We start from the raw sequence: 27,583 nt of genomic DNA, 5'->3' as shown, positions 1-27,583 counted from the left end.
ATTAGACAATTAAAACTTTCATCATCCTAAAGGGCAACTAGCTTCATCAAATCTGAGCTGGGAAAAAGCCCTATATTTGGCATCATGAGCCTTTACAGAACTGGAAAATCTAGTTCCAAGCTTATATAGACTCTAAGCTTCTCTTTTACCATCCTCAAGAACTGTCATTTCCCTTGAAGTCAGGCCAAGACTTACCATTTTGGTTATTCATCTTATTTACTTACAACATTTTGGCTACTTACTTCTTATGACATCTATAAGAGATGCTAAAATGGCACTTTCTGTTATTTGGTAGAGAGAGGAGAGAGAGAACAAGAGAGAGAAGATCCTAGGAGCCCCACCACTGCCAGCTCAAAGAAGTGAGGAAGAGCTCACAAGGCACAGTTCTGGGAACTCCCAGCTCTTCTGATATGCATTACACAAAAAAATTGAGGGGTCATTCCAACATTCAGATCAAAATGCATTAATCTGCACAGGACAGTAATCTTAGTAGTACCAATGAGACTTTTCTAATTGCGTGGACAACAGCGAGGTCTCTTCATTCCACTGTGACCTCTATGCATACACACCATCCTGATTCCAGCTCCTAGATTCTCTTAGCTCTAGATTTTTTTGGTTTTAAAATTAGCAATATTAAATAACAATAGGCCATTAAAAACACCACAGTCAATACATGTCACTATGGCTACTAAAAATGTTCTCTCTTTCTTAATTCTGATTAATATAAATAAGCATATTTATCTAGCAGGACTTTTTTTTTCACTAAATGGATGGCCATTTGAGGGCACGTTAAGATTTTTTTCCATCAGAACACTTAAACTGTAAAAGTTTAATGGTGTTTTTTAGAGGAGCAAGAAGTCACCAGTAAATACTCTGAATGGAGAAATCAGTAACTTCTGTCAGACACTCACCGTAAACAGTCAAAAGCCACCTTTAGTTCTATGCACCCACCTAAGCTGATGTACATGACAAGTTCCATAGGGAAGTGGTAAAGAAGTTATGCTGAGATTACAGAAAATGAATAATGAATAGCTTAGTGTTAGATAAACAAAGTATTTGTCTTGTGGTTCCCACCAAATCCTCCACTGCGATGCATACCATGATCACACAGCTTTAAAGAGCAGAATAAAATGGAAGGACACATTGGTAGACAAGTGTACAGAAGTTTGATATTTTATGGGCTTTTATAACCTTTAAGAGGTATTCTGATATAATTTTTAAGAAAGAATAAAATAAAACTCAACTAATAATTCTCAGAAGTTTTTTATGGGAAGAGATTTCACTTTTATTGTTCACAAGAATTATCTTTGTAATGGAACAAGTTTTCATAGCAGCAGATACTGTAAGTCAAGGTGATTTTCTTTGAGAGCATGTTATCAAATGACCTACACAAGAAGGACAGGAAAAATGACTGGCATCAAGAGATCCATAGGCAGCCCAGCCGGGCGTGGCTCAGCGGTTGAGCGTTGACCTAGGATCCAGGCGATCGGGGTTCGATTCCCAGCCAGGGCACATGCCCTGGTTGCGGGCTGCAGCCGATCAATGACTCTCTCATCATTGATGTTTCTATCTCTCTCTCCCTTTCCTTTCCTCTCTCTGAAATCAATAAAGATATAATAAAAAAAAAAAAGAGAGAGAGATCCATAGGCAGATGAGCTGTCCCTCTGGGAGCTGAGTCTATGAGATGTAGGACATCTAAAGCCATATGCGGAGCAAAGAGAAGTTTCAAAGGATGAGTTAAATACATACCACTGTAGCTTAAAAATAAAAGTAAAAATAGCATAAAATGAAAAAACTGTTTGCATCAGACCTTCGGTTTCTTGGAAATCTGAAGTAATTTTGATGTTTTATATGAGGCAAGATAAGTAGGGTGATTTTATAAATAAGTAAAATTACAGTTGCTTGCTGAAAACAGGAGCATAGTATAATGAGGATGTAGGACCAAATATGTCCCCACAAGTTACAACATTTCCTCCTATATTATAATATCACAGTAAATATTACAACATAGCATTACAACTTAACACCTAAATTTCAGGGGGGTAAATAAATATACCTCACTGACTGATGAGTAAGGATGAAACATTATAGCATGACTGTACATAAAATCAGCTACTCAAATTTTGAAACACAAGTTGCCCTTCTATTCCTTCTAAGATAATGCAACACTGTAAATATTTTGTTAAGATAGAAGGAAAACACAGGTAAATTGTGAACAGTATCTCACAAAAAGACTTAGGACAGACCTGTCAGAATTGTGCCCTGCTTCAACCCCTTTTTCCTATAGGCTGCATCCTTTTTTTCTCCTTTCTTTTTTTTTTTTTTTTAAATATATCTTTATTGATTTCAAAGAGAGGAAAGGAGAGGGAGAGAGAGATAGAAACATCAATGAGGAGAGAGTCATTGATCAAGTCACAACCGGGCATGTGCCCTGACTGGGAATCGAACCCCGATCGCCTGGATCCCAGGTCGACACTCAACCGCTGAGCCACGCCCAGCTGGCCAGGCTGCATCCCTTGACAGACATTGCAAATAGGTTGACTCCTTGCCATCTCTGTTCAGGAGCACTGGTAATGATTTCCTATTGTTTGCTCGATTAGCCATCATCACACATTAGGGAAGAGGGATACTCTTTCTATTTATTGTGGCAGGAGAATGTCACAGCGGTTTAATTCAGAGACTCAGAAATGGAATTCTTCCTTTATAACTAGTAGTGCAAACTTAGCCCACACTTTCTGACATCCTCTGAGATAAGATGGAAAGTAGATCAATGCAGAGGAAGAGGGGATTGATCAAAGAGTGGGGCTAAAAGTCTAGTCACATTCCAATATGGCATTTGCCTTATAGTCTTACTTCTCCAATCTTGGGAGAGCAAATTTGGTGAGAACTGCAAAGGGCCAAGGAGGTAATTCTGAGCCCCAAGTAAGGTTGGCAAATTCCAAGGGTTTAAACCAGCACTCGAAGAATGTGCTGTGGGGCTGTGCGATGCAGTCTGGGAAGGTGTGCAGCTAACTACCAACTTCAACCTCCACCTTGCTTGGAACAGTCAATGACCAAATGTTGGCAAGCTGTCCTGCTCCTGAGAAGATCCTGTATAATCACAACTCACCAGGAGCAGTAGGTTCATTGTGATTTCCTAGTTCCCCACTGGGAGAGGCAACGTCAACAGCACATGCAACGCTGGGCATGACAAAGCTGGGTTCCCCAATGGGAAGAAGGTGCAAGATATCTGCTTCAAAGACTACATATCACGAGAAGGGAAGGGCAGACAAGAAGCCCCTAGAATAGCAGTAGGAAGATGCTCAGAGAAACTTACAAACCACTGGGTTCTATGACTGACTGGACTATTGCATCAAAGTAATAGGTGTGAGTTTAATTATGACCCATTGTCTTTCCTTTATATCAGTATTTCTCCATTTTTCTTAACTCATTCACAATTGACAGTGAAAAATCTTGTCTTCTAGTATCAGTATCATCACCCAGGATGAGACTCACCAAGGAACCTAAAACATGAGTCCTTCTGGCTACATTATTAACACCAATGTAATTTGTATTTTAAACACTTCAACCTTTATTTGAAAGCTACACAGATTCCATCTTTCACTCGGTTATCCAAAAAGCAGAAGTATGGAAATCCATGACAAGGTATTAGAGACACACTTGCCTTTGAAAAAATATCATATTAACCATTAAGACAAACTTCTCAGAACAGAACCTTACTTAGAAGTATGATCATCTAAAAACAAAAATTCATTCTACTTAAATCCAATTCCAAGCTCCCAATGTAAAAACTAGGAGCTGGGATAATTATATACCATTTCCATGGAAAATTAGTGAGCTACAAATAGTCCTTATGCACTAATCCTCAAAGATCCAACATCTTCTGTAGTGTATAAATGACAAGCTCACAAGTGACATCACTCAAATGTCTTCATTCAACTTTATTACTAAGCTGCTGCTAGAAACGCTTCCCATGTATGACTACAACATCCACTTTGTAGGATTTCCTCTGAGACCACAAGTAACTTTGCTTCCTACTCACTCTCAAGCTAATCTTTTCTGTCATCTCATCTCTCATCAAAGTAGGAATTGCATCTCTACTATACATTACTTCTACAACTCACAAAAAAAAAAAAAAAAGAGATAAGAAATGAGGTAGCTTCAGGTTCAAGGAAAAGCAGTGATCTATTTTGAAACACAAATTCTTGAGGTAATTTCATTTTCAATCCTGCAGCTCAACCTTGATGGTTTTGTGGTGTCCAGCTGAAGCCCGTAACTAGGAGACTTCATTTTTGCTGAGATCACTGTGCCTTTATAAATAAAAGCAACCATGTTCAAAGTCACACTGAGATTTTTTCAGAAGTTTTCCTTCTTATTTTCTATAAAAGAGGGGCTGCAGAAACCACATTCTGGATATTCCAGCTCTAGATAATCTAGAATCATCAACTGTAGAACATTTGGCAGTAACTATCAACTTCCCCAAAACACAAACCAAAATCAGCTTACCATGTTACAGATCATATTCTGGTCTGCCTGCATCGTGAATAATGAAGTGTCCTGGGGCTGAAAATCAGGGAGAAAAAAGGAGAGTATTAAGGTTCCAGCTAATTTGCTAAAAAACTACAAATATATCATTTAAATTAGCTCTCATCAATTGTGTCAATAAACACACTACAAAGTTTTTAAAAGTCTATTTGTATTATAATCAGAAAAGCAAAACTTGAAAAGAGTAATTTTTAACTAGTTATTCTAAATATAAATCTGAGCTAGCAGAATACGAGGACACAAGGAGAGACATTAAATAAAGGGCATTGTCTGCAGGGGTATCTTTGGTCTGCAGTTTGTCTTCTGGACATCTATACTGAATTAGTATTTAGTGGCTCTGACCTACAAATTTAATCTTTTTAAATGTTGGAAACTCAATCTTATTACCTTACCTAAGTGTGATTTCTACAGGTTAATTATGAGCCATAACTTAAACATTTCATACAATATATTCATAGACTTAAACAATCAAGATGTTGAAATCTAAGAGAGCAGTGATCTCTAAGGCAATGGTAATCTCTCATTATATTCATCGCTAGAGTTATGACCTCCAGACAGGAGACCAGCAAAGTCTTTCCTGGGAAATCTGATCAAGGAAAACAAAAAAAATGACACCAAAGGTTCTCTAACAGGAAAGATGAGGCAGTGACATTTGGTTAAAGGTGGTGGATTGAACACAGGCAATTACTTGTTACCTCCAGAATTCAAACAATAAGGGAATTTCATAAAGCAAAAAATTTAAAGGCATAAACTCATAAGTGTAAAAAGAATGGGAAAAAGAGGTAAGAGCAACAAAATTTTGAAATTGAAAATCAGGAAAATGAGCAATAAGCAACTTGCTGGATCCCAAAAGACTGGTATCCTAAGGTGATGTGAGAAATGCCAAAAAGCAACCCAATTTATTACTCAGAATTTTCAATGGATCAAGAATTAGAAACATGGGAACCACAGGAAATGGAAGTTAGGGTGGTACTAAAGACAGGGGAAATAGTTGAAAGTCTATTAAAAAATAATTAGAATGCAAGATAGTCTGATGTATGTGAAAACCAAGCAATATTCCCTCCCACTCCAGCACAGGTCTTAAGATTGTTTCCACAGAGGCTGAAACAGAGGGTCTCTGGACTGGGGGACACACAGGCATATTAAGAAAGTAGCAGGATTAAGTGAGAGTTTACATAATACATATTGAGAATATGGGTCCTATCCCCCCAACTTTTTCCCCATTTGCCTCCCATTACATTGGCAACCAGGCTTGCACACCTCATATAGGAGACCAGAAGAGTCTTCCCAGAGAAATTTGACTAGCTCCAAAAAAATAAAGAATCTGATATAAGGGGTTCCTCAACAGAAAAGATGAGCCAGAAAACCATAGAACAATGCCATAGTTGATGAGCTTTATCAACTCCCTGTACAAGCTTCCTGTCAGTTTTTAGGTCCCACTCTTATAAATATGAGTGGACAGCCAAGATCTTCAGACATTTAAGAAAAGCCCATTATTAAAGGGAGAAACCAAATAGTAAACAAGCAAACAAACAAAAAACAACAAAGAATTTTTGGGGGAAGGAAACTTTCAAAAATTATTATTAATATCCTCAGAGATATAATGGAAGATGTTTCCATTACATAAAATGAGAATGCTATTAAAAACAAATGTTCATTAAACAAAAAGAACACTTGAAATTAAAAAAAATATATATAGAAGTGAAGAATCTGTAGAAAAGTTGCAAAGTAAAGAAAGATGACAGAGAAAAAATAGCAAAAAAAAAATCATTAGAGCAGAGGATCCCAGGGGAGCGGTGAGTCTGGGAGGGGACGGCACCTTCCTAGGAAACAAAGCCTCTAGTGGCCGCTGCCACCAGCTTCTGGTGCTTGGGGTGCCGACCATAGGGAACGATGTCCCAAGGGCTGTGGCACCCAAGTGGTAAGGGACCAGACGGCGGCGCTGAGCAGCCGCACATGGGGACCCTCTGCCTCCCTGTGGGGCATTGTGTTGAGCCCCAAAAAAGCTGAATCTGCACGGTGCAGGGAAGGGGAGGGGCCCTCCCCGCCCTGAGCTCCAGGTGCGGGCAGGCTGGGACCTGCGACCAGCCCTGAGGGACGAGGTGGTGGCTGGTGAAGCTGCTCCAGCTTTGCTGAGACCAGCGGTGCAGGGAGCTGCGTGGAGCTGACTTTGGGTCCCCTCCCACTGGGGGCCTTGGAGTGAGGGAGGCAGGACCCTGCAGGGCGGACTCTCTGCCTGTGTGTTGCTTTGTGCGTTTGCAAGTTTGATCCTGGAACTGGTTCCCACCTTCCTGGCTGGCAAGGCAGGGACAGACAAGCAGAAGCTGGGGTTGGGGTCTGCACAGTAGACGGTCTGAGGGGCAGGCCTGGTGCGACCGGCCAACCAGAGCTGAGCAGGGAGGGGCGGAGCCCACCAGCCTCTCCTGCAGCCGGGAGCACCCCTCCCAACAGGAAAGGGGCGGGTCCCACTCACTGAAGCCCCAGACACCCCACAGGGCACAGTCCTGAGGGGGAAGGGAGAGCAGCTCACAGGAGGACTTTACAAGAATAAGACTATCAGGGACTGTTGTTTGGGAACTGGAGGAAACGCTGAAAACCCCTGCTGGGGGCTGGGCAGGCAAAGGGCTCACCAGAATGTGTTTTTAATCTGACCTACTGAGCCCAGGCTGCTGAAACGGCCCATACAGAAAAGGGAACAGGCGGAAATCAACCTGAAGCTGCAGCTGGTCAGGGCCTGGGGAACTAGAATCAGGGCACAGGGTAGGGACTGAGGAGCTGGCTGTGGAGCAGAGACTAACGCCCGCAGAGTGAGCACCTGACAGTGACACCTCTAGGGGGAGTGATACCCTGAGCTACACTAGCCACCCTGCACCCTAAAGACTCTACAGAAGACTCTGGAGTAGATCAGGCAACTATAAGGTTGCAAAATAGCTGACAAGAGGAGGTGGCCCACAGAGAGCCTCAGATCAACCATCTACCTAAGGACACCAGAGCCAAACCTAGACTGCTCTTCAAATTGGGGGGGATACACAAACACCTCCCAGGAGAACTGCAATTAGCACACAAAGCAGTGACCCTCAGACAACATAAGTTGCCCAGAAAAAACTGACCTGATCGACTGCCTTTTTTTTTCCGCTGTTTTTTTCTTTGGTTTGGTTTTGTGTTTATTTGGTTTTGGAGTTTTTTTTATTTGTTTTTTGTTTGTGGACATGTTTATTTTTTCTCTTTTTTCCTTAGGAAGAAGAGAAAGGGGAGAAAATTTGTTTTTTCTTCTTTTTTAAATTTTTAATAATTTTCTTTTTAAACTAATTTTTTTTTCTTTCTACTTTTTATAAAAGAATTTTGTTTTGCTTTGCTTAATTTTTAGTTTTATTTTGGATATTTGCTTTGTTTTCTTGTATCCTTGCTTCTAATATCAAGACTTTCTTGATATCCCTGCTCAAGGACTGGGACTTTATCATTATATCCAAGTTTACTGCTTTCCCCCAAATCTCTTACTGGACTCCCTCCCTGCCGGGGCTTTATCTCTCTCTCTCCTCTCAATCCATTGGCATAACGTTTCTTCTGTTTCTTTTTTCTTTTTCTACTTTTCTTTCATTCTTTCATTATGCTCCCTTTCTGTCTTCCTGATTGTTAGTCTCTCCTATTCTCTTTATTGTATTTTTGTTTTCTCATTTTCAACTACTATCCTATTTCTATTCTCTCCCTTAATTTTTTGCTGGCATTCTTTCAGAATCTTTTCTCTGCTTCTGTTACCGCACAGTAGCTATTTTATTTTTTACATTTTAGTTTATTAGTTTCTGAATTTTCACCAGTATGAACAATTATCTACATCTCTCTCTCTAAGAGTTACTTTTCTTTCTCTCTTTCTTTCTTTTTTGTTTTTGTTAAGCATCTTTTCCTTTTTTATTCTGTGTGTGTGTGGGGGTGTGTGTGTGTTGTGTTCTCCCTTCACTCTCCCAGTTCTATTTTCACGTGGGTTGTTTTCATTGTTACTGTGAAGATATTTTGTAAAATACCTCTTGTTTCCTGGAATTTTAGTTGTGCATTGGGCTGCCTTGCCAGCATCCGTAAAACAGCTTACATGTTGAGGTTGGGGCTGAGACACAGTTAGCCAACCTGGGAGAACGGTCCTCCCAAGGACTGATCAACAACAATCTAAACCCAACCACAATAGGAGAACAAAAACAAACCACAAAAGGGGCACCCACAAGAGGGACACAACTAGAAAAAAGAGCTCAGAGGTATAAGGAAAACACATCTCTGAGCTCCACTGGACCCACAAGACAAAATCCCATTCCACAAGACTGGGGGTCAGTGAATATATCTAATATATAGATACAAACACTAAGACCTACCAAAATGGGGAGACAAAGAAACAACCCCCAAATTAAAGACAAGGAAACATGGCCAGAAAAACACAGTGATGGGATGGAGTTAACAAGCTATCACAAATGGAGTTCAGAGTATGGATGATGAAGATGTTCAAGGAAATTAAGAAGACTCTAGATGACAAGATCGAGGACCTTAGTGAAAATATGAAAAAAGAGATACATACCATAAATAAAACTCAGACAGAGATAAAGAATGCTGTATCTGATATCAAGAATGCACTGGAAGGAATTAAAAGCAGGCTCAATGAAGCAGAGGATAGAATAAGTGACTTAGAAGACAAGGTAGAACAAATCACACAATCAGAGCAGCAAAAAGAGAAAACACTTAAAAAACACGAGGACAGTCTAAGGGAGCTTTGCAACAACATAAAGCGAAACAACATTCGCATTATAGGAATGCCAGAGGGGGAGGAAAGAGAGCAAGGGATAGAGAACTTGGTGGAAGAAATAATTATAGAAAACTTCCCTAGGCTGGCGAAGGAGAAAGCCACACCAGTTCAGGAAGCACAGAGGGTTCCAAACAAGAGGGACCCAAAGAGACCCACTCCAAGACACATCATAATTAAAATGACAAATGTCAAGGACAAAGAGAAAATATTAAGGGCTGCAAGAGAGAGACAAGCAGTGACCAACAAGGGAACCCCCATAAGGCTGACAGCTGATTTCTCAACAGAGACTCTTCAAGCCAGAAGGCAGTGGCATGAAGTTCTGCAAGTAATGAAAAGTAAGAACATGCAACCAAGATTGCTTTATCCAGCAAGGCTATCATTTAAATATGAAGGTGAAATAAAAAGCTTCCGAAACAAAAAAAAAGACTAAAGGAGTTGAGTACCACTAAACCAGCATTTCAAGAAATGCTAAAAGGACTGCTTTAAGAAAAAGAAAGAACAATGAGAAAATGGTACATCAGCATAAAGGGGAAAAATGGCATTAAATAAGTTGATATCAATAGTAACCTTAAATGTAAACGGAATAAATGGTCCAATCAAAAGACATAGGGTAGCTGAATGGATAAGAAAACAGGGCCCAAATATATGCTGTCTACAAGAGACTCACCTGAGAGCAAGAATCACACAGGCTAAAAGTGAAGGGGTGGAGTAAAATATTCCATGCAAATGGAAAGGAAAGGAAAGCTGGAGTAGCAGTTCTTATTTCTGACAAAACAGACTTCAAAATAAAGACCATAACAAGAGACAAAGATGGTCACTACATGTTACTAAAGGGATCAATCCAACAGGAGGAAATAACCCTTATAAACATTTATGCACCCAATACAGGAGCACCTAAATATATAAAAAATTTCTTGGGGGACTTTAAAGGGAAGATTGACAGCAACACAATCATAGTGGGGGACTTTAACACCCCACTGTCAGCATTGGACAGGTCATCAAGACAAAAAATCAACAGGGAAAAGCAGACCTTAAATGAATCACTAGACCTAATGGATTTAATTGACATTTACAGAACATTTCACCCCAAAGCAGCAGAATACACATTCTTCTCAAGTGCACATGGAACATTCTCAAAAATAACCACATGTTAAGGCACAAGGCAAGTCTCTACAAATATAAGAAGATTGAAATCATATAAAGCATCTTCTCAGATCACAATGCCATGAAACGAGAAATCAACCACTATAAAAAAACTCAAAAATATTCAAGCACATGGAGGCTAAATAGCATGTTATTAAACAATGAATGGGTTACCAAGGAGTTCAAGGAAAAAGTCAAACACTTCATGGAAAGCAACGAAAATGAACAGACAACAACCCAAAACCTATGGGACATGGCGAAAACAGTCCTGAGAGGAAAATTCATAGCATTACAGGCCTATCTCAGGAAACAAGAAAAAGACCTAATGAACCATCTAACACAACAACTAAAAGAACTACAACAGGAACAGCAAGAAAAGCCTCGAGGAAGTAGAAGGAAGGAAATAATGAAAATCAGAGCAGAAATTAATGACATAGAGACTAAAAAAAAATACCAAAAAAAAAATCAATGAAACCAAGAGCTGGTTCTTTGAAAAGGTAAATAAGATTGATGCACCTCTAAGAAACAAAAAGAGAGGACCCAAATAAAAAAAATCAGAAATGAAACCGGCAATATAACAACTGACCAACAGAAATACAAAGGATTGTAAGAAAATATTATGAGCAATTATATGCGAACAAATTGGACAACATAGGGGAAATGGACAAATTCCTAGAAGCATACAACCTTCCAAAGCTGAATCAAGAAGAGGCAGAAAACCTGAATAGGCCAATAACAATTAATGAAATTGAAGCAGTAATAAAAAAATTCCCAGCAAACAAAAGTCCTGGACCAGATGGATTTACAGGCGAGTTTTACCAAACATTCAAAGAAGAATTAACACCTATTCTATTCAAACTATTCCAGAAATTCAAGATGAGGGAAAACTCCCAAACTCTTTTTATGAGACCAGCATCATCCTAATCCCAAAACCAGATAAAGACACTGCAAAGAAAGAAAATTACAGGCCAATATCCCTGATGAACATAGATGCTAAAATCCTCACTAAAATACTAACAAACCGGATCCAGCAATACTTTCAAAAGATCATACATCATGACCAAGTGGGATTTATTCCGGGGATGCAAGGCTGGTACAACATCCGCAAATCAATAAATGTGATACATCACATAAACAAAACCAAGGACAAAAATCATATGATCATATCAATAGACTCAGAAAAAGCATTTGACAAAATCCAGCACCCATTTCTGATAAAAACTCTCAGCAAAGTGGGAATAGAGGGATCATATCTCAACATAATAAAGGCCATATATGACAGACCTACAGCCAACATCATACTCAATGGGCAAAAACTAAAACCATTTCCATTAAAAACAGGAAAAAGACAGGGATGTCCACTTTCACCACTCTTATTCAACATAGTACTGGAAGTCCTCACCATAGCCATCAGACAGGAAGAAAACATAAAAGGTATCCAAATTGGAAAGGAAGAAGTAAACCTGTCATTATTTGCAGATGACATGATACTGTACATAGAAAACCCTAGAGACTCCATCAAAGTACTACTAGATTTGATAAATGAATTTGGCAAGGTAGCTGGATACAAAATCAACATCTGGAAATCAATCGCATTCTTATACACCAACAATGAACTTTCAGAGAGAGAAACTAAAAGAGCAATACCATTTACCATTGCAACTAAAAAAATAAAATACATAGGAATAAACTTAACCAAGGATGTAAAAGACCTGTACTCGGAAAACTATGTGACACTGAAAAAAGAAATAGAGGAAGATTTAAACAAGTGGAAGAAGATACCATGCTCATGGATTGGAAGAATTAATATCATAAAAATGTCTATACTACCCAAAGCAATTTATAAATTTAATGTAATTCCTATGAAAATACCAACAGCATATTTCACAGACCTAGGACAAACATTTTGAAAATTTATATGGAACCAAAAAAGACCCCGAATAGCTGCAGCCATCTTGAGAAAAAAGAACAGAGTGGGAGGGATCACATTACCAGCTTCAAACTGTATTACAAAGCCACTGTAATCAAAACGGCCTGGTATGGTACAACAACAGGCATATAGATCTATGGAACAGAACAGAGACACCAGAAATAGACCCATGCCATTATGGTCAGTTAATATTTGACAAAGGAGGCAAGAGTATCCAATGGAGTAAAGACAGTCTCTTCACAATAAGTGGTGCTGGGAAAATTGGACAGATACATGCAAAAGAATGAAACTAGACCACCAACTTTCACCTTACACAAAAATAAACTCAAAATGGATAAAAGACTTAAATGTAAGTCACGAAACCATAAAAATCCTGGAAGAAAACGTAGGCAGTAAAGTCACAGACATCTCACATAGTGGGCTTTTCACTGATACATCTCCTAGGGCAAGAGCAACAAAGGAAAAAATAAACATATGGGACTACATCAAACTAAAAAGCTTCTGCACAGCAAAAGAAAACAGCCTCAAAATACAAAGGAATCCCATGGTCTGGGAAAACATATTTGCCAAGGATGAATCTGATAAGGGGCTAATTTCCAAAGTGTACAAAGAACTCATAGCACTCAGCAAGAGGAAGATAAACAACTCAATTAAGAAATGGGCAAAGGACTTAAATAGACACTTCTCCAAAGAGGACATATGGATGGCCAAGAGAAAATGCTGGATGTTGCTAATCATCAGAAAGATGCAAATTAAAACCACAATGAGGTATCACTTCACACCTGTAAGAATGACTGCCATCAAAAAATCAACAAACGACATGTGCTGCGAGGGTGTGGAGAAAGCGGAACCCTAGTACACTGCTGGCGGGAATGCAGACTGGTGCAACCACTATGGAAAACAGTATGGAGGTTCCTCAAAAAATTAGAAATGGAGCTGCCTTTTGACCCAGTGATTCCACTCCTAGGAATGTATCCTAAGAATCCTGAAACATTCATCAGAAAGGATATATGCACCCCTATGTTCATAGCAGCACAGTTTACGATAGATAAAATCTGGAAACAGCCCAAGTGCCCATCAGTAGATGAGTGGATTAAAAAGCTGTGGGACATTTACACCATGGAATACTACACAGCTGTAAAGAAGAAGAATCTCGTACCCTTTGGGACAGTATGGATGGACCTGGAGAATATTATGCTAAGTGAAATAAGCCAGGCAGAGAAAGACAAACATTACATGATCTCGCTTATACGTGGAGTCTAAAGAACTTAATAAACTGATGAGCAGAATAGATTCAATGACATGCAAGCATAGATGAGACTGATAAATGTCAGAGGAATGGAGGAGGGCGGGTGGGTGGAGGGGGAGAGAGTAACCAAAGAATTTATATGCATATATGCACAACCCAAGGACACCGACAATGGTGGGGAGAGGGACTGGGGAGGGGGAAGGAATGGGGGAGAACGGGTCATTGGGGAGAAAAGGGAGATCTATAATATTTAAAAGAAAAATAAAATTTTTAAAAAAATCATTAAAAGCCAACACATGAGAAAGAAAGGTGTTATAGGATGAGAGAACAAAGAAAACGAAAAAGAAAATCATAAGTGAAATTTAGAAAAAAATTCCCCCAAACTAAAAGACATCCATTTTTAGACTAAAGGGCCTAGGATAATGTATGACAAACCATAGTGCATCACTATAAAATTTCAGAAGCACTAGGGGAAATGAAAATTTTACAAACTTCCAGGGAGAAAGAGAATGGGAGGGGTGCATAAAGGACAAAGAGAGAGAGGGAGAAAACAAGTTTCTCACAAAAAATCAAGAATCAAAATGACAGTTTCTCAGTAGCAACACCAGGAGGTAAAATTGAGTGGAAAAATGGCTTCAAAATTCTAAGGGAAACAACTTACAACTTATAATATCCAAAGTAAGAGTCCATTATGTATATAAAGATATTTTCAGATGTATAATATCAGAGACATATACCTCATGCAGGCTTTTCTCAGAAAGCCACTGGAGGATATGCTTTAATTTGTGGGGGAGAATGTATTTTAATCTATGGGATTAAACCATAAATGAGGAAGATTTACGTCCAGAAAAGAACAGATTGACATAAGAGAGAGGTGAGGGTAATCCTGAGGACAGACCTAATGGGAGAGCCTGTGGTACCAGCTGTGTGGTAGCCAGAGTCCCCAGTTGAGATTGAAGCAGTCCAGAAAAACAAATTCTTTATGAAGATGAAATTGATTGAATACTTAGTGTTTTCTAACAAAATGAGGGGAGATTTATATAACTATAGAGTATGGGTTTCAATTAGTGATAAGTACCTAGAAAACTAAGCAAACCAACCACTAACAAAGACATAGGACCCTACAATCGTTTCCTCAAAGAAAAAAAATGTTGGCATAATGAAAATGAAAAATTCATGACCTGGGCACTAAGTGCATTTATATAATTTTTATAATATTAGCACATATTGTCTGGATGGCTATGGCAGAACTATATTAGGAGGGCATGAAACGGGAGAGGGTGAACTGTGGAGGCAGGAGGATGAAAGTGTTTTAAGTCCTCACTTTCCAGAGAGGTAAGTCAATAGATAATGCTTTAGAAATAAAAAAGAAGCATTATAAGAAACTCATGCACCCATATGGCGGGGGGGGTGGGAGAGCAGAGAATCTGTTAAAAAAATGTGAAACTATTTACCTCTGAGAAACAGAAAATGGAAGGGGAATATGAGGATCAGAATTTTTAAAATAAAAAACCCTTATAAAATTTCACACTCTTTAAATTATGTGCAGTTACAACTGATAAAAATTTTAAAAATGAGAGATGAACAATAATTATGACGAACTTTCATGAGTTTTATGCAGATGGAAGAGATGCACTATCATCTCTCTTTGTGTTTGTCTGTAGCTGTATTTGGGTGTGGGCATGTGAGTGGGTTTTACCTTTTTATAGGTAACATGGGAGAAAATAATCAAACTTTAAAATCAAGACATTCTAAATATTAAAATTTGAAATTGTCATGTCTACTATTCTGAGACAAAGCATTAATCACAGACAAGCTTCTGTTTGAAGTCTCCCTTCAAAAGGGGGACTCCCACGAGCTCGACAGCCATGTGGTATGCCTTTTATGTGGGTTACAGCTGTCCATCTGTTTGGGACATATATAGTGAATGGGACCGTCCATCTAGTGGTTCCTCTTCTTCAGATTTGCAAGGAAAGTACTACCTTAGAGAGCCAAGCTATGATTTCTGATCTTCCACTGGCTCCTTTCTGGAGAACCACTGAAGAGGATGGTACTATATCTTACATGAATCTTTGCAAAAAGGCTCCTAAAACGTATCATATTTTCTAAAGACCATTTTCATTACAAAACAATTTTTAGTTCAAAACAATCCTATCTCGTTTTTCCAAACAACTGAATCTAGTGAATCTCTCAGATCAGGGCAACTCCTAGTTTTCAGTACAGGAATCAGTAGAAGGCAGATGCCCACAGTATAGCTAATAATATTAACAATAGCTAACTACAGTCATGGAGGACTCAGTATGTGCTAGGCTGCTGGACATATCTCATTTAATAGTCACAATAACCTTACAATGTTGATAATACTACTGTTTCCATTACTGAATTTGTAAGTAGTGGAGTTTTGTGCTGACACAATCATTATACCTTACCGGGGACACAGAGGTCTTTATTTTAAAAATTTGCATCATTCTCAACGGATGTATTTTGCCAGCAAGCCGATTTTCTTACCTGAGTGAATCCATTAAATGAACCATCTGAAGCCTAAACAGAAATGAAAATCAGAGCACATTATTTTTCATCCATTTTGTAGGATCAGTGAATGCCCATTAAGTAAAGACCACCATAAATTTTAAAATAATACAAGCAGTGAAAGTGCTTAGGAAATGTAAAATGGTTGTACTGTATTATTTCAAATAGGCTGACAAAAAAAAAAAAAAGAAAGATTATTTTTACAGTCACTCCTGGTATGTGGTTCCATGCTAACCAAAACCCACTTTCTTAATAATGAGAAGATGGTTCCAGAGAAAAGCCATGAGGCTTAAATAGCTCTTTTTCTCAGGCTATTGACAGAATCTAAAAGAAGCTAGAAGAATATCTAGTATTTTTCTAATGTATCATTTTGTCAGATTTTTTTATGACACCTATTATGAGATTCTACAGTTTTAGTAGGCCTGGATAGAACATTTCATGTGTTCTTATTGGGGTAACCACTTAGAAACAGTAAATTGGTATGTTCTACATATGTTTAATACTTGAACAGTAAAAATAAAAGTAGGAAAAATAAAGAGTAAATGAATAGTAAAATAGACTTTCATTAATTCCAACAATCATTCTGCTTTTTTTTTTTTTTTTTTTGGTCAACCTATTTGTGTTTGGTTTACAGAGATTCCAAGAGGTAAGAGGTGCATAGTCATTTATGCACCTCTCCTTGACAATCTGTCAAGGAGATGAGGCAGGCCTCAGAGGAGGTAGTGATAGATAATGAAAGGGGTGGGAAACATTAGGAAAAACAGAACCTACAGAAGTCTTTGTCTAGTCTACACTACATACTGGGTAAGTACCTCTTCGTTATCAGCCTCTATTTGTTGGTACAACAATCTATATCTCTGATTAGCAACTTCATCTTCAGATAAATCTGAGTTGTTGGTGCCATTGTCTTGGGGACTAGCCGAACTCTGGGTGTTAACATTCTGGGAGGTTCCCAAAACCAAAGGTCTAACTGTCTCTTGGCTTTGTTCCCAGCAGCTATCAATGGCATGTTCCTCACATACATCTGCCAGGAAGTCCACCTCCAGCCCTTTCTTGCTCTCAACTATATCTAAATGTTCCCAGAAATTATCTATGTCTCCCATATCACTGATAAACCAGTGGTTAATAAAATCAAGACAACTGGCAAATCTACTTGCTTGGCCATCTGGTATAGCAGAGAATTCCAATATGTCCATATTATTCATTGCTGAACCCAAACCTGGCTGCAAGATTTGACCTGGATCTGTTCCCCAAGAGTCTGTTTTTGTAATTCTTGGCAAGTTAATGGTATGACTACAGTTATCAGCCACTGTATTTTCAGACCCCTCTATTAATGAATCTTCTGCCTTACACAAATACCAGTCTCTTCTGTTTGCATTAGTCTCCAGAGCATAATTAAGATCTGTCTAGACTGAGCTACCACTTCATGTTTCATTGATCAAAAACAGCCTGGTTTTCATCTCTGTCACATCCAGGCACATGTAACACAGGCTCACATTGAATCTCTTCAGCATTTGTACTCATCTGTGCTGAATGATATATTATATCATTGTTAGAAAGGTCTATTAAATTTTTCTTTATATCTTTTCTAGATAAACCCCATCCCTCAGGGCTGGCGTCTTCAATATTAGGTACAGAGTCAGTCTGGAGAGGCAGATTCAAAATATCTGTGTAATGGCCAGGTTTAGCTCCACAGCCCTCTATAATTTTACAATTATTTATTATTGTAAATAAATAATCTCCTCATCTAGCACTTTGTCAATAAATTCAGTTGCCATGTCTTTTTCTGATATATTAAGTTTCACAAAATTATTTTCATTGGTCTTTACCATTTCCTTACACCTAACTCTTAGATCTTTCCTAGTTTCCTCTTCACTGATTTTTAAGGTCTCCTGGTCTTGCTTTCCTAGTGTTTTAAGAAGATCTACCACCTGTTTCCTGTGCTTTCACATGCTTTCTCTTCAAATTCCTCTGTACCTTCTAGTGTCTTAGTATCAATAGCCCCAGTATCTACCTTTCCACATGTCTCCACACCTGCCCACACAGAGTCTTCTATCTTCTGTTTTTCTTCCTCTTCTTCTGATTTTTTAACATCTTCTTGACTTTTTTTGACCAGGACACCAGTTTCCATGGCTGGCATCTCTAAGTCAGGTAAGTCATAAGGCTGCTCCGTCTCCATACAAGCAGCAATGGCAAATTCAGCCTCAGGCACAGGCTTTGGGGGCAGTTGTCCATTTCCACATGGAGGGGCTGGCCCTGGGACATGCTCACCCTGTTCGACTACAGTGTGCCAGTCAGCAGAAGGAAACATCCTGGTGGATAATCCCATGTCTTGCTCTGCTTCAGAGAGACATGCAGAGTCTTCCTGAGACCCAGTGTGGATAGTTTTCTGGCTGACACTCTCTGCACTAGCATCAGGGCCCCAAATAAATGCACCTAAATCAATCTGAGATCTTTGAATTTCTTCAGCCAACCCATTGTCTGGAGTTTCCTCCATGATCCAGTTACACAGGGAAAGACTTTCTGAAGAGTCAGACTTTAGAGTATGCAGAACAGCAAAGGGAAAAAACAAAACAAAAACAAGATGAAACAGGTCATGGTAGGAGTTGACAAGAAACACTAAGTTCTTCCATAGGGTAGCACCATTAAACAAAACTAGAGAGTATTAAAGTAAATAAGTGGCTTAAGGTTAAATCTGTGAGTAGCAATGCCATGAGGGGGAAAAAAAGCTAATTTTAGATAATATACCATGTATATAATGCATATTAAATACAAAAAAAATCCAGAATTTTCTGGACATTTACCTACCGGCTGTACCAAATCAGTGCTTGTCTGTATAAGTAAAAAAAATAATAATAAAAGTCAGAGAGAAAAAAATTTGCTCACATATTAAAATCCATGCTTTCCAGAGTCAATATTCTGCTAAAGGTTGTGGTTTTCACTGGTCTGAGACTAAATTTTACAACTTATTTTGTGATAGGAATGAGTTCTGTCCTAATACTGTTAAGATTATACAACTGAAACATAAAGAAAGCCTCTGACATTTCCTAGTATCAACAACAATGTTTTATGGCTATTACATGACTGTTGCTGTAGCCGACTCTGAAATGCAAAGTGGCAAATGAAATAAATAACCAAGCACGAGAACACAAGAATAGCATCTGGCACTAGCAGTCATAAAATTACCCAGTACCATCTGCTCTGACACAATATCAAAGTAAAATCTTCCCCAACCAGCCTGCACTTGGTTCTGCCTTTGAGGTGGTTTTTGGATGGAGGATGATCTGATACTAACCACTCTGACTACCTGGATGATTCTCCTCAGGTTCTCCCCACATCTTAGGAGCTTTGTCTGGACACAAAGAAACAACACTGGGGAGCTAAGGGGATCAAGAAATGGAGTAATTATAACCAGGGAGCTATTGTTTTGCAATCTTGTCACTCTTACCATTCCTAGCAGGTTTGTCCTCTAAAATAGTCAATGTTCCTTATAGATGATACTTTCACCCTCATCATATCCTTTTCAGCCAGAGAAAGAAAAATGTGGTATAGCTTCAACTAAAGATATGAAATATTGGAATAACAAAAAACAGCATTTTCCTCTTACTCTCCTAGAAAATTAACACAAAGTTGAAGCTAGAATTCAAATGTCCTAAACACCAATCCATGTATCCCTTTTTGAGAATATACAAGTCAAACTTTTTTTAGCTCTTGTCTTAAGAGTTTTCCATGATGCTTCAAGAATCTTATGTAGTAGAATATAACCCTGCAACTGTGGCAGGGAAGGGGACAGTCATGTTTTGTTTTAAGAGGAGAAAGTAGCAATGCCACTTTGGAAGACCACAGGATCATGGATAGCTAGATCTTCCAACTTTCCTATTGCTGTATCACTAAAAAAAGAGAACATGAATCTTAAGTTGAGTTCTTAAGACCAAATGACGACCAGGGTTGTTCTAAGACAGGGTGGAAAAGGGCTCTATCCCAAGGGATGTGAGGCTCTATACAGGCGTAGTCAATCTTCTAATTTCATACCACAGATGCTGTCACCACAAAGCTCTGTTTGTGTCTTTTTCCCAACTCTGAATTCTGGAGGCATTCATCCTTGCAGTTCTCCCTTTTATTGATACGCACCAGACACGGCTAAACATTCTACAAATAGTATCTCACTTAATCCTCACATAACCCTCTGCAGTCAGTATCATTACCCTTATTTTACAGATGAGAGAACCTGAGGCTGAAAGACTTTTAGAAATTGCTCAAAGTCGTGTTGCTATAAGAAGTAGAGTCTGGACTCCAATCCAGGGCTGTCTGGTTCTAAAGCTCAAATTCTTATTGATTAAGCTTCATTGAAAATAAAAATGAAAAAAAACTATTCCATGTGCAGAGTAGCCAAACCCTTACATTTTCCCATTTACACCTTTCTTGTATTCTATAAGCAACAATAAATGTGCATATTCTTCACTACAACACTTCTTCTAGCCACCAATAATCACAGGAAGAAGCGTAAAGGGACACATCAAATTCTTGTTCATCCAGGAGTCTGGCACACACTCTTTTCATCATTATTTCCAAATGCTGGTAATACTGGGAACCATGATGGAGCTGATGATTATTCCAGGAGACAACATTATTATTAAAAATGTTTGGGCTTCCTTTCCATTACAAATGAAATAAAACATAACAAAGTTTCTAAATTTCTAGGGACAGAGATACATAAAAATATAGAGCTCTTAATACTCTTACCGTCCATAAATCCCAGGGCAATGTCTGAAAGCAAACAGACAGAAATACTGTTAGCATACAAATCCCAAGCATGTAAAAATTACTGAGATGATAAAAGTTACCGAAATAAAATAATAAACATTTTGAAACATTTAATACAGCACTGTTCAACAGAACTTTCTTTGGTGATAAAAATGCTCCCTATCTTTGCTGTACAATATGGTAGCACATGTGGCTATTGAGAACTTGAAATGTGCGAGTGTAACAGAACCAAATATTTTATTTTACACAATTTTATTTTATTTAAACTAAATAGCTAAATGTGGCTAGTGCTACCATATTGAACAGCACAGGTCTAATCAATGTGCCTTTTGCTATATAAGTAGAAAACAATATCTGAAACATGATGAATGGGTTTACTTTAATAAACACACATAATTATATGAAGTAAACATGGTGTCCAGATATCAGTTTATCACGTCTTTGAGGAAATGTGCAGATCCTAATAATTGTTAATGCTATTTCCTCTCTTCCCCACACCAAATCGAAGAGGATGCACCCGTTTGATAGTGAATAAACCCCAGAAAAATAGTTCTTCAATATGTAGAATTAGATAACACACAGTTTAATTAATTGGTAATCATGAAAATTAGTAAGGTGTCCCCTAAGACATATAGATGAGTTATGCTTACTACTGGAATTTTAATTATAAAAATTACTGATCCTGGGGAATGAATCCATCTGGCTCAAAAATGACTTGCCCTGTGTACGGGGAAAGCGAGGGAGACCTCTTTTTCTTATGTCCTCTGTGATTGAGAATTACTGTTGAGCCACAGCCTTTTCTGCCCATGTCTTTGTGACTAGAACTAATCCATGTTTATGTACTTGTTTTGAATCACTAAATGCAAACAGCAAGTTAGAGAATCTGGCACTCCCATCTTAAGAATATGACAGTTTCCAGATGGGACTACAGATGTCTCAATTGGATTCTGCACTACAGAACATGGGCCCCGTGGTTCTCACTGAACCCACCCGCTTGGTCTGGGTCTGTCTACCTGCACCGCCCCACCCGCCCTGCATCTCTGTGCAACCTGGCTGGTCTCTGGATTAGCATCTACTTGCAGAATGACTAAGAGGGAGAGTAGAACAGCTCCACTGAAAACCACAGGCATTCGTACATGGGTTCATTTGCATTTAATATGCATTTTCTGATTATCCAGGTGGTTTATGTTTTCTTGTTTTATAGCCCTTTAAGAATCACTACATATCCCTGAATAATGCAGACAGCAGCAGTATTTTTTCCAAAGGATGGCAGCAATGTGAAATGTCATGTTTATCAAGCTCCAGGATCATGAAAGGATGTGTTAGCTTGTGTGTACACAGCAGAGATCACATGGTGAGGGGTTCTGCTAGCAGCAAGAATATCAATTTCAAACATGGGATCAGGTGATGGGTAAGGGAGATCACTTTGAGTGAAGGGGAAAGGCCAGCAAAATCAACCAGCTCATCTCAGCCTAAGACTTCTTAGCAAAGGAGGAAAGATGTGATTAGAACTGGACTGCAGGGCAACTCTGCAGAGCGGTGACTCAATTATGGCCACTAAGAAGCCAGAGCAGTATATCACCTGGCCCAAAAAAGAATAGTGGCACACACAACTTTCCTAGCTACGGTAATGCTTTTTCTTCAGAACCAAGACTTTTAAAGATTTAACCAAGGTAACTTTTAAAAAAAATTCGGAATAATCTTAGTCCTAAATCCACACTTGGATTAATATAACCATGAATTGATATAAAAGAGGTTTCTCTCTTGATTCAAACTTGCATACAGAAATGCTGTGGGATCTCACCCTCTAATCACCAGAGCATCCACTGTAGGACTTTTCCTTCTGCCACTAAAGTAATGAACTTTGGAGAGTAAGGCAGAGGAAGTCCATAACTTCTGCTGGCTATATACACAACAAGAACTCTGAGAAGGAAATATTCTGAATGATATATACATCCATTTTCTGCTTTTCTTGGCCACCAAGGCAGAACCATCAAACTTACTGACAATTAATACGTTAGCACTTCCCAAAGTATGTTTTAGAGAACATACCAATGAATGTTAAGAAAGTTTCATCAAAGTTGATTTCTTGGTCAAACATATTTGGGAAACTCAAAGTTAAACAAATCTAAACAGGTTTTTCTTTTAATTACAGGATTTTTTTGAGCTTTTAATATTCTCATGCATATCATGAATCCCCTAAAAGGGAGTTAACAGAAATCTCTGAAACATTAAGAGACCAACTTTTTGCAAAATGCCTTTAAGGCCAGTGTCTGATCTACTTACTTTCCTGATTTATTGACATCTCAGATATTTATTGTTCTTATATTACAACAGGAAGGCCCTTAGAAACCCAATCATCTGCAAAAGTCTGAACTAAAGAGAAGCTTTATTTATTGAGGTTCATACGGAGCAGTCTGTTCTCCAGCGGTTTACAGTAAGGTATTGAGAAAGCTTCAAGACCAGAAAGTTGAACTGGGTCTCAATTCCTGAGTTTTATAATAAACCATCATTAATTCATTTGAAGTATATTCTAGCATCTTTGGATTTGCTCAGATTGAAATGTGAGGCTTGGACCATATCACAAATACTAATATAAACAATTTCTGTTCAATCAAATTTTGAGTTAACTTCTTTTATGAATATAAACAATTGTAAATTAAATATATTACAGAGGAATCATCCACAGATCATTGTAGTACCCAACACCAGTATCCCTCTGATGGAGAATGCTATCATAATAACTACTGAAATGGGGACAATATTGAGAGTGAGGAAGTGATGAGCAAGGAAAGGTTTGGATAAGCAAGACCAACTCTGCATAAATACATAATCAAGGTGCTGTCAGAACAATGGCTGCATGAGATATCCCCTTGGTCTTTTCCTATGAAGTTTCAACAATTTGAACAGCAATAATGCAACAAAGGATTCCTGGCTCAATCCACAAACATGCTGAGAGATCTGCGCATTGAAACACCTAGAGGTGGGCAAGTGGGGAAAAATGGGGGAGGTAAGAAGGGAGAAGGGCTAAGATGATGCATGACACAGCCCTGTAGCCAGGAGCTCACAGCAGGGCTCAGCCAGGGGAGGGGAGGAATCCCTTTGTGGCTGGGGCTCCCTTCAGCTGGGAGGAGCAAGGAGATTTGGTGGGCATTACAGTAAGAGTGAGCAGCATGAGCTGCGGCTGAGCCCAGAAACCAGAGCCAGGACACAGCACAGAGGTGCGGCCATGGTTGTTGAGTGGCTGGAATTCCAGACAGAGAAACAAAGCCACAGAGCCCTGCTGCCCCTTAATTTCCCACAGCGCACCTCTCTTTGCCCTTGGTGTCAGGTTGTAGAGTACATTATCTGCAAACCTGAGAACTGGTACTACAGAATCACATTTTTTCCTTAGGAAAGAATGTACTCTGTGACAGGTTCCAGAGCTGAGGCACAAGGGAGACCCAACAGATGTCTGAGGCCACCATTACGGAGAGAGCAAAACAAAGAAACTGGACTGTTATCCCAGCCTACCCCACACTCACACATTACAGCTACACTGATGGCAGCCACACTGCAGGGATGCACTGGGATTTTACATAGCTAGAAAACTTGTGATTCAGTGTCTACTACTGGAAAAAAATATAAAGACCTCTTCTTATTAATCTGCTAAATAAGTGCCACTCATACATAGATTCCTAGACAGAGAAGGAATTCATCAAATACCATGAATAATCAAGGTAGGGAGGCATCTCAGAAAGAAAATAAGTCTCCCAAAACATACTTAAAGACATGGAAATATGTTACATAAATGACAGAGAATTCAAGCTCACAGTTCTGAAAATACTCAACGAGACACAAGAAAATACAGACAGCAATTTAGTGCACTCAGAAAACAAACCAGCAAAGAAAACAAGTACTTTACCAAAGAGACTGAAACTTTAAAAAAGCACCAAACAGAAATTCTGCAGATGAAGATCTCAGTAAAAGAGATCAAGAATGAACTAGTGAGGACAGGAAATAGAGCTAACTGGATGGAGGAAAGAATTAGTGATGCTGAGAATAGAAATCTAGAAATGATGCAAGGGGAAGAAGACAGAGACTTGAGCATAAAAATATGAAAGAAGGTCACAAAACTACAAAAAAACACACACCTGAGAACTATCTGAATCCATCAGAAAGAGTAATATAAGAATAATAGCTATACCAGAAGAAGAAGAGAAGGAGAATAGAATGGAGAACCTATTCAAACAAATAGTTGATGATAATTTCCCAAACTTATGAAAAGAGCTAGATCCTTGAATCCAAGAAGCAAATAGAATACCTGGTTACCTCAATTCAAAGAGGCCTTCTCCAAAACACATTGCATTAAAACTATCAAAAATTATTGACACACAAAGAATTCTCAAGACAGCTAGGGGAAAAAAGATAACCTATAAAGGAAAGTTCATTAGATTATCATCAAACTTCTCAGCAGAAACTCTATAAGCCAAAGGACAGTGGAACCAAATATTCAAATTACTGAAAGAGAGAAATTAACAGAAAAGAATAATATATCCAGCAAAGATATCCTTTAAATATGAAGGAGAAATAAAGACTTTTCCAGACATACAGAAGCTGAGGGACTTTATCACCAGAAGAACTCCACTGCAGGAAATACTCAAGGGTTATTATATCTGAAACAAAGAATAAAAGGTTACAAAACTATGAGTACAATCACCAACAAACTTATAGCATAAATAGGGCTAATTTGCAACAACAGAAACATAAAAGGGAAGAGGGTAAAGGTCTTAATTTGCAAAGGAGGGTGGAGAGCAAATGTATTCAAAAGAAAAAGGACTACTGTATATATGAAACTTTATTTTTCATAAACTTAATGGTAACCACACACAAAAGACTCAAAACTGAGACATACAGCTTAAAAAAAGAAGAAACAGAGGAAAGAAGTATGGAATATCACCAAACAAAAACAACAGACAGAAACACAAAGGAAAAGAACCAACAAAGGCACAGAGCTACCAGAAACCAAAGATAAAGTGACTATATGCAATCCTCAAAGATCAATTATTCTAAATCTAAATGGACTGAATTCATCAACAAAGAGGCACAGAATGGCAAACTGGATTAAAAAACAAAAACAAAACCCAATCATATGCTGCCTTCAGGAGACACATCTAAGCTGAAAAGACAAAGGTAGATTCAAAATAAAAGGGTGGAAAATGATTCTCCAAGAAATAACATCCATAGAAAAGCAGGTGTAAGCCATACTTATATCTGAAAAAATAGATTTCAAGATAACAAAGTGACAAAGATGGACATTTTATAATGATAAAGGGGACAACACATCAAGAAGACATAACACTTCTTAACATGTATGCACCCAACCAGGGAGCACCGAAATATATTAAGCAACTACTAACAGAAATAAAGAAACAGACAAAAACATAATCATAGTTGGGAACTTTAATACTCCATTGATAGCTCTAGACAGATCAACCAAACAAAAAAATCAATAAAGAAATATCGGCCTTAAATGAAACACTAGACCAAGTGGACATAATTGACATTTACAGAGCCTTTCATTCCACAACATCAGATTATACATTCTTCTCCAGTGCACATGGAACATTCTCAAGGATAGAACATATGTTGGGTCACAGAACTAGCATCAACAAATTCAAGAAGACTGAAATTATACCAGGCATATGATCTGATCACAATGCCTTGAAATTAGAAATCAACTGCAAAAAGGAAGTATAGAAACCCACGAATGTGTGGAGACTAAGCAACATAGTACAGAAAAATGACTGGGCCAAAGAAGAAATAAAATATGAGATCAAAAGATATATAGAGATAAATGAGAATGACAATTTGACATTTCAAAACTTCTAGATACAGAGACAGCAGTAATAAGAGGGAAGTTTATATCAGTACAGGCCTATCTCAAGAAAAAAGAGTAAACAACCTGACATCACATCTTAAAGAACTAGAAGAAGAAGAACAAAGGCAACCCAAAGTCAGCAGAAGAAATGAAATAATAAAGTCAGAGCAGAAGTGAATGAAATAGAGAACACAAAGACTATATAAAAACTTTACACAACAATGAGCTGGTTCTTTGAAAACAGTAATAAAGTTGACAAACCCCTGGCTAACCTCATCAAGGAAAAAAGAGAAAAGGCTCATGTAAACAAAATTAGAAATGAAAAGAGGAGAAGTTATTACAGACATCACAGATATACAAAGGAGTATATAGCCTTCCTAGACTGAAAAATGCAGAATTGGAAAATTGAAATAAACCAAAAAACAGTGAGGAAATTGAAACCATCAAAAACCTCCCAAAAAATAAAATCCAGGACAAGATGGCTTCACCAGTGAATTCTACCAAACTTTCAAAGAAGATTTGATACCCAACCTTCTCAAACTCTTCCAAAAAACTGAAGAAGAGGCAATATTTCCTAACACATTTTATGAGGCCAACATAAAGCTAATATCAAAACCTGGCAAGGATAACATGAAAAAAGAAAGCTACACACCAATATTTCTGATGAATACAAATGTAAAAATCCTAAACAAAATACTAGTAAATGAAATATAACAATGCATTAGAAAAATAATACATCATGATCAAGTGGGGTTCATTCCAGGGGCACAAGTATGGTTC

The 27,583-nt window shown here is 38.3% G+C and overlaps 1 protein-coding gene across 3 annotated transcripts in view; it reads right to left on the bottom strand.

The window, feature by feature from the left end:
- AMPH (amphiphysin) overlaps positions 1-27,583 on the bottom strand; it is a 240,644-nt gene that overhangs the window by 25,006 nt on the left and 188,055 nt on the right. For 2 of the 3 annotated variants that reach the window (XM_016199145.2, XM_016199144.2), the window contains exons 13-16: positions 20,923-20,946; positions 18,988-19,011; positions 16,159-16,191; positions 4,507-4,563 (exon numbers count right to left, since the gene is read on the bottom strand). In XM_016199145.2, the coding sequence (XP_016054631.2) occupies positions 4,507-4,563; positions 16,159-16,191; positions 18,988-19,011; positions 20,923-20,946 (138 nt within the window). Of the gene's footprint in view, positions 1-4,506; positions 4,564-16,158; positions 16,192-18,193; positions 18,716-18,987; positions 19,012-20,922; positions 20,947-27,583 lie in introns of all 3 variants that reach the window. The other variant, XM_087821084.1, reaches the window with a different exon arrangement.

This window comes from Miniopterus natalensis, chromosome 10 (assembly GCF_054644295.1).
Source record: "Miniopterus natalensis isolate mMinNat1 chromosome 10, mMinNat1.hap1, whole genome shotgun sequence".
In the NCBI taxonomy this organism is placed as follows: Eukaryota; Metazoa; Chordata; class Mammalia; order Chiroptera; family Miniopteridae; genus Miniopterus; species Miniopterus natalensis.
This window is presented reverse-complemented; position numbering and strand designations above follow the sequence as displayed.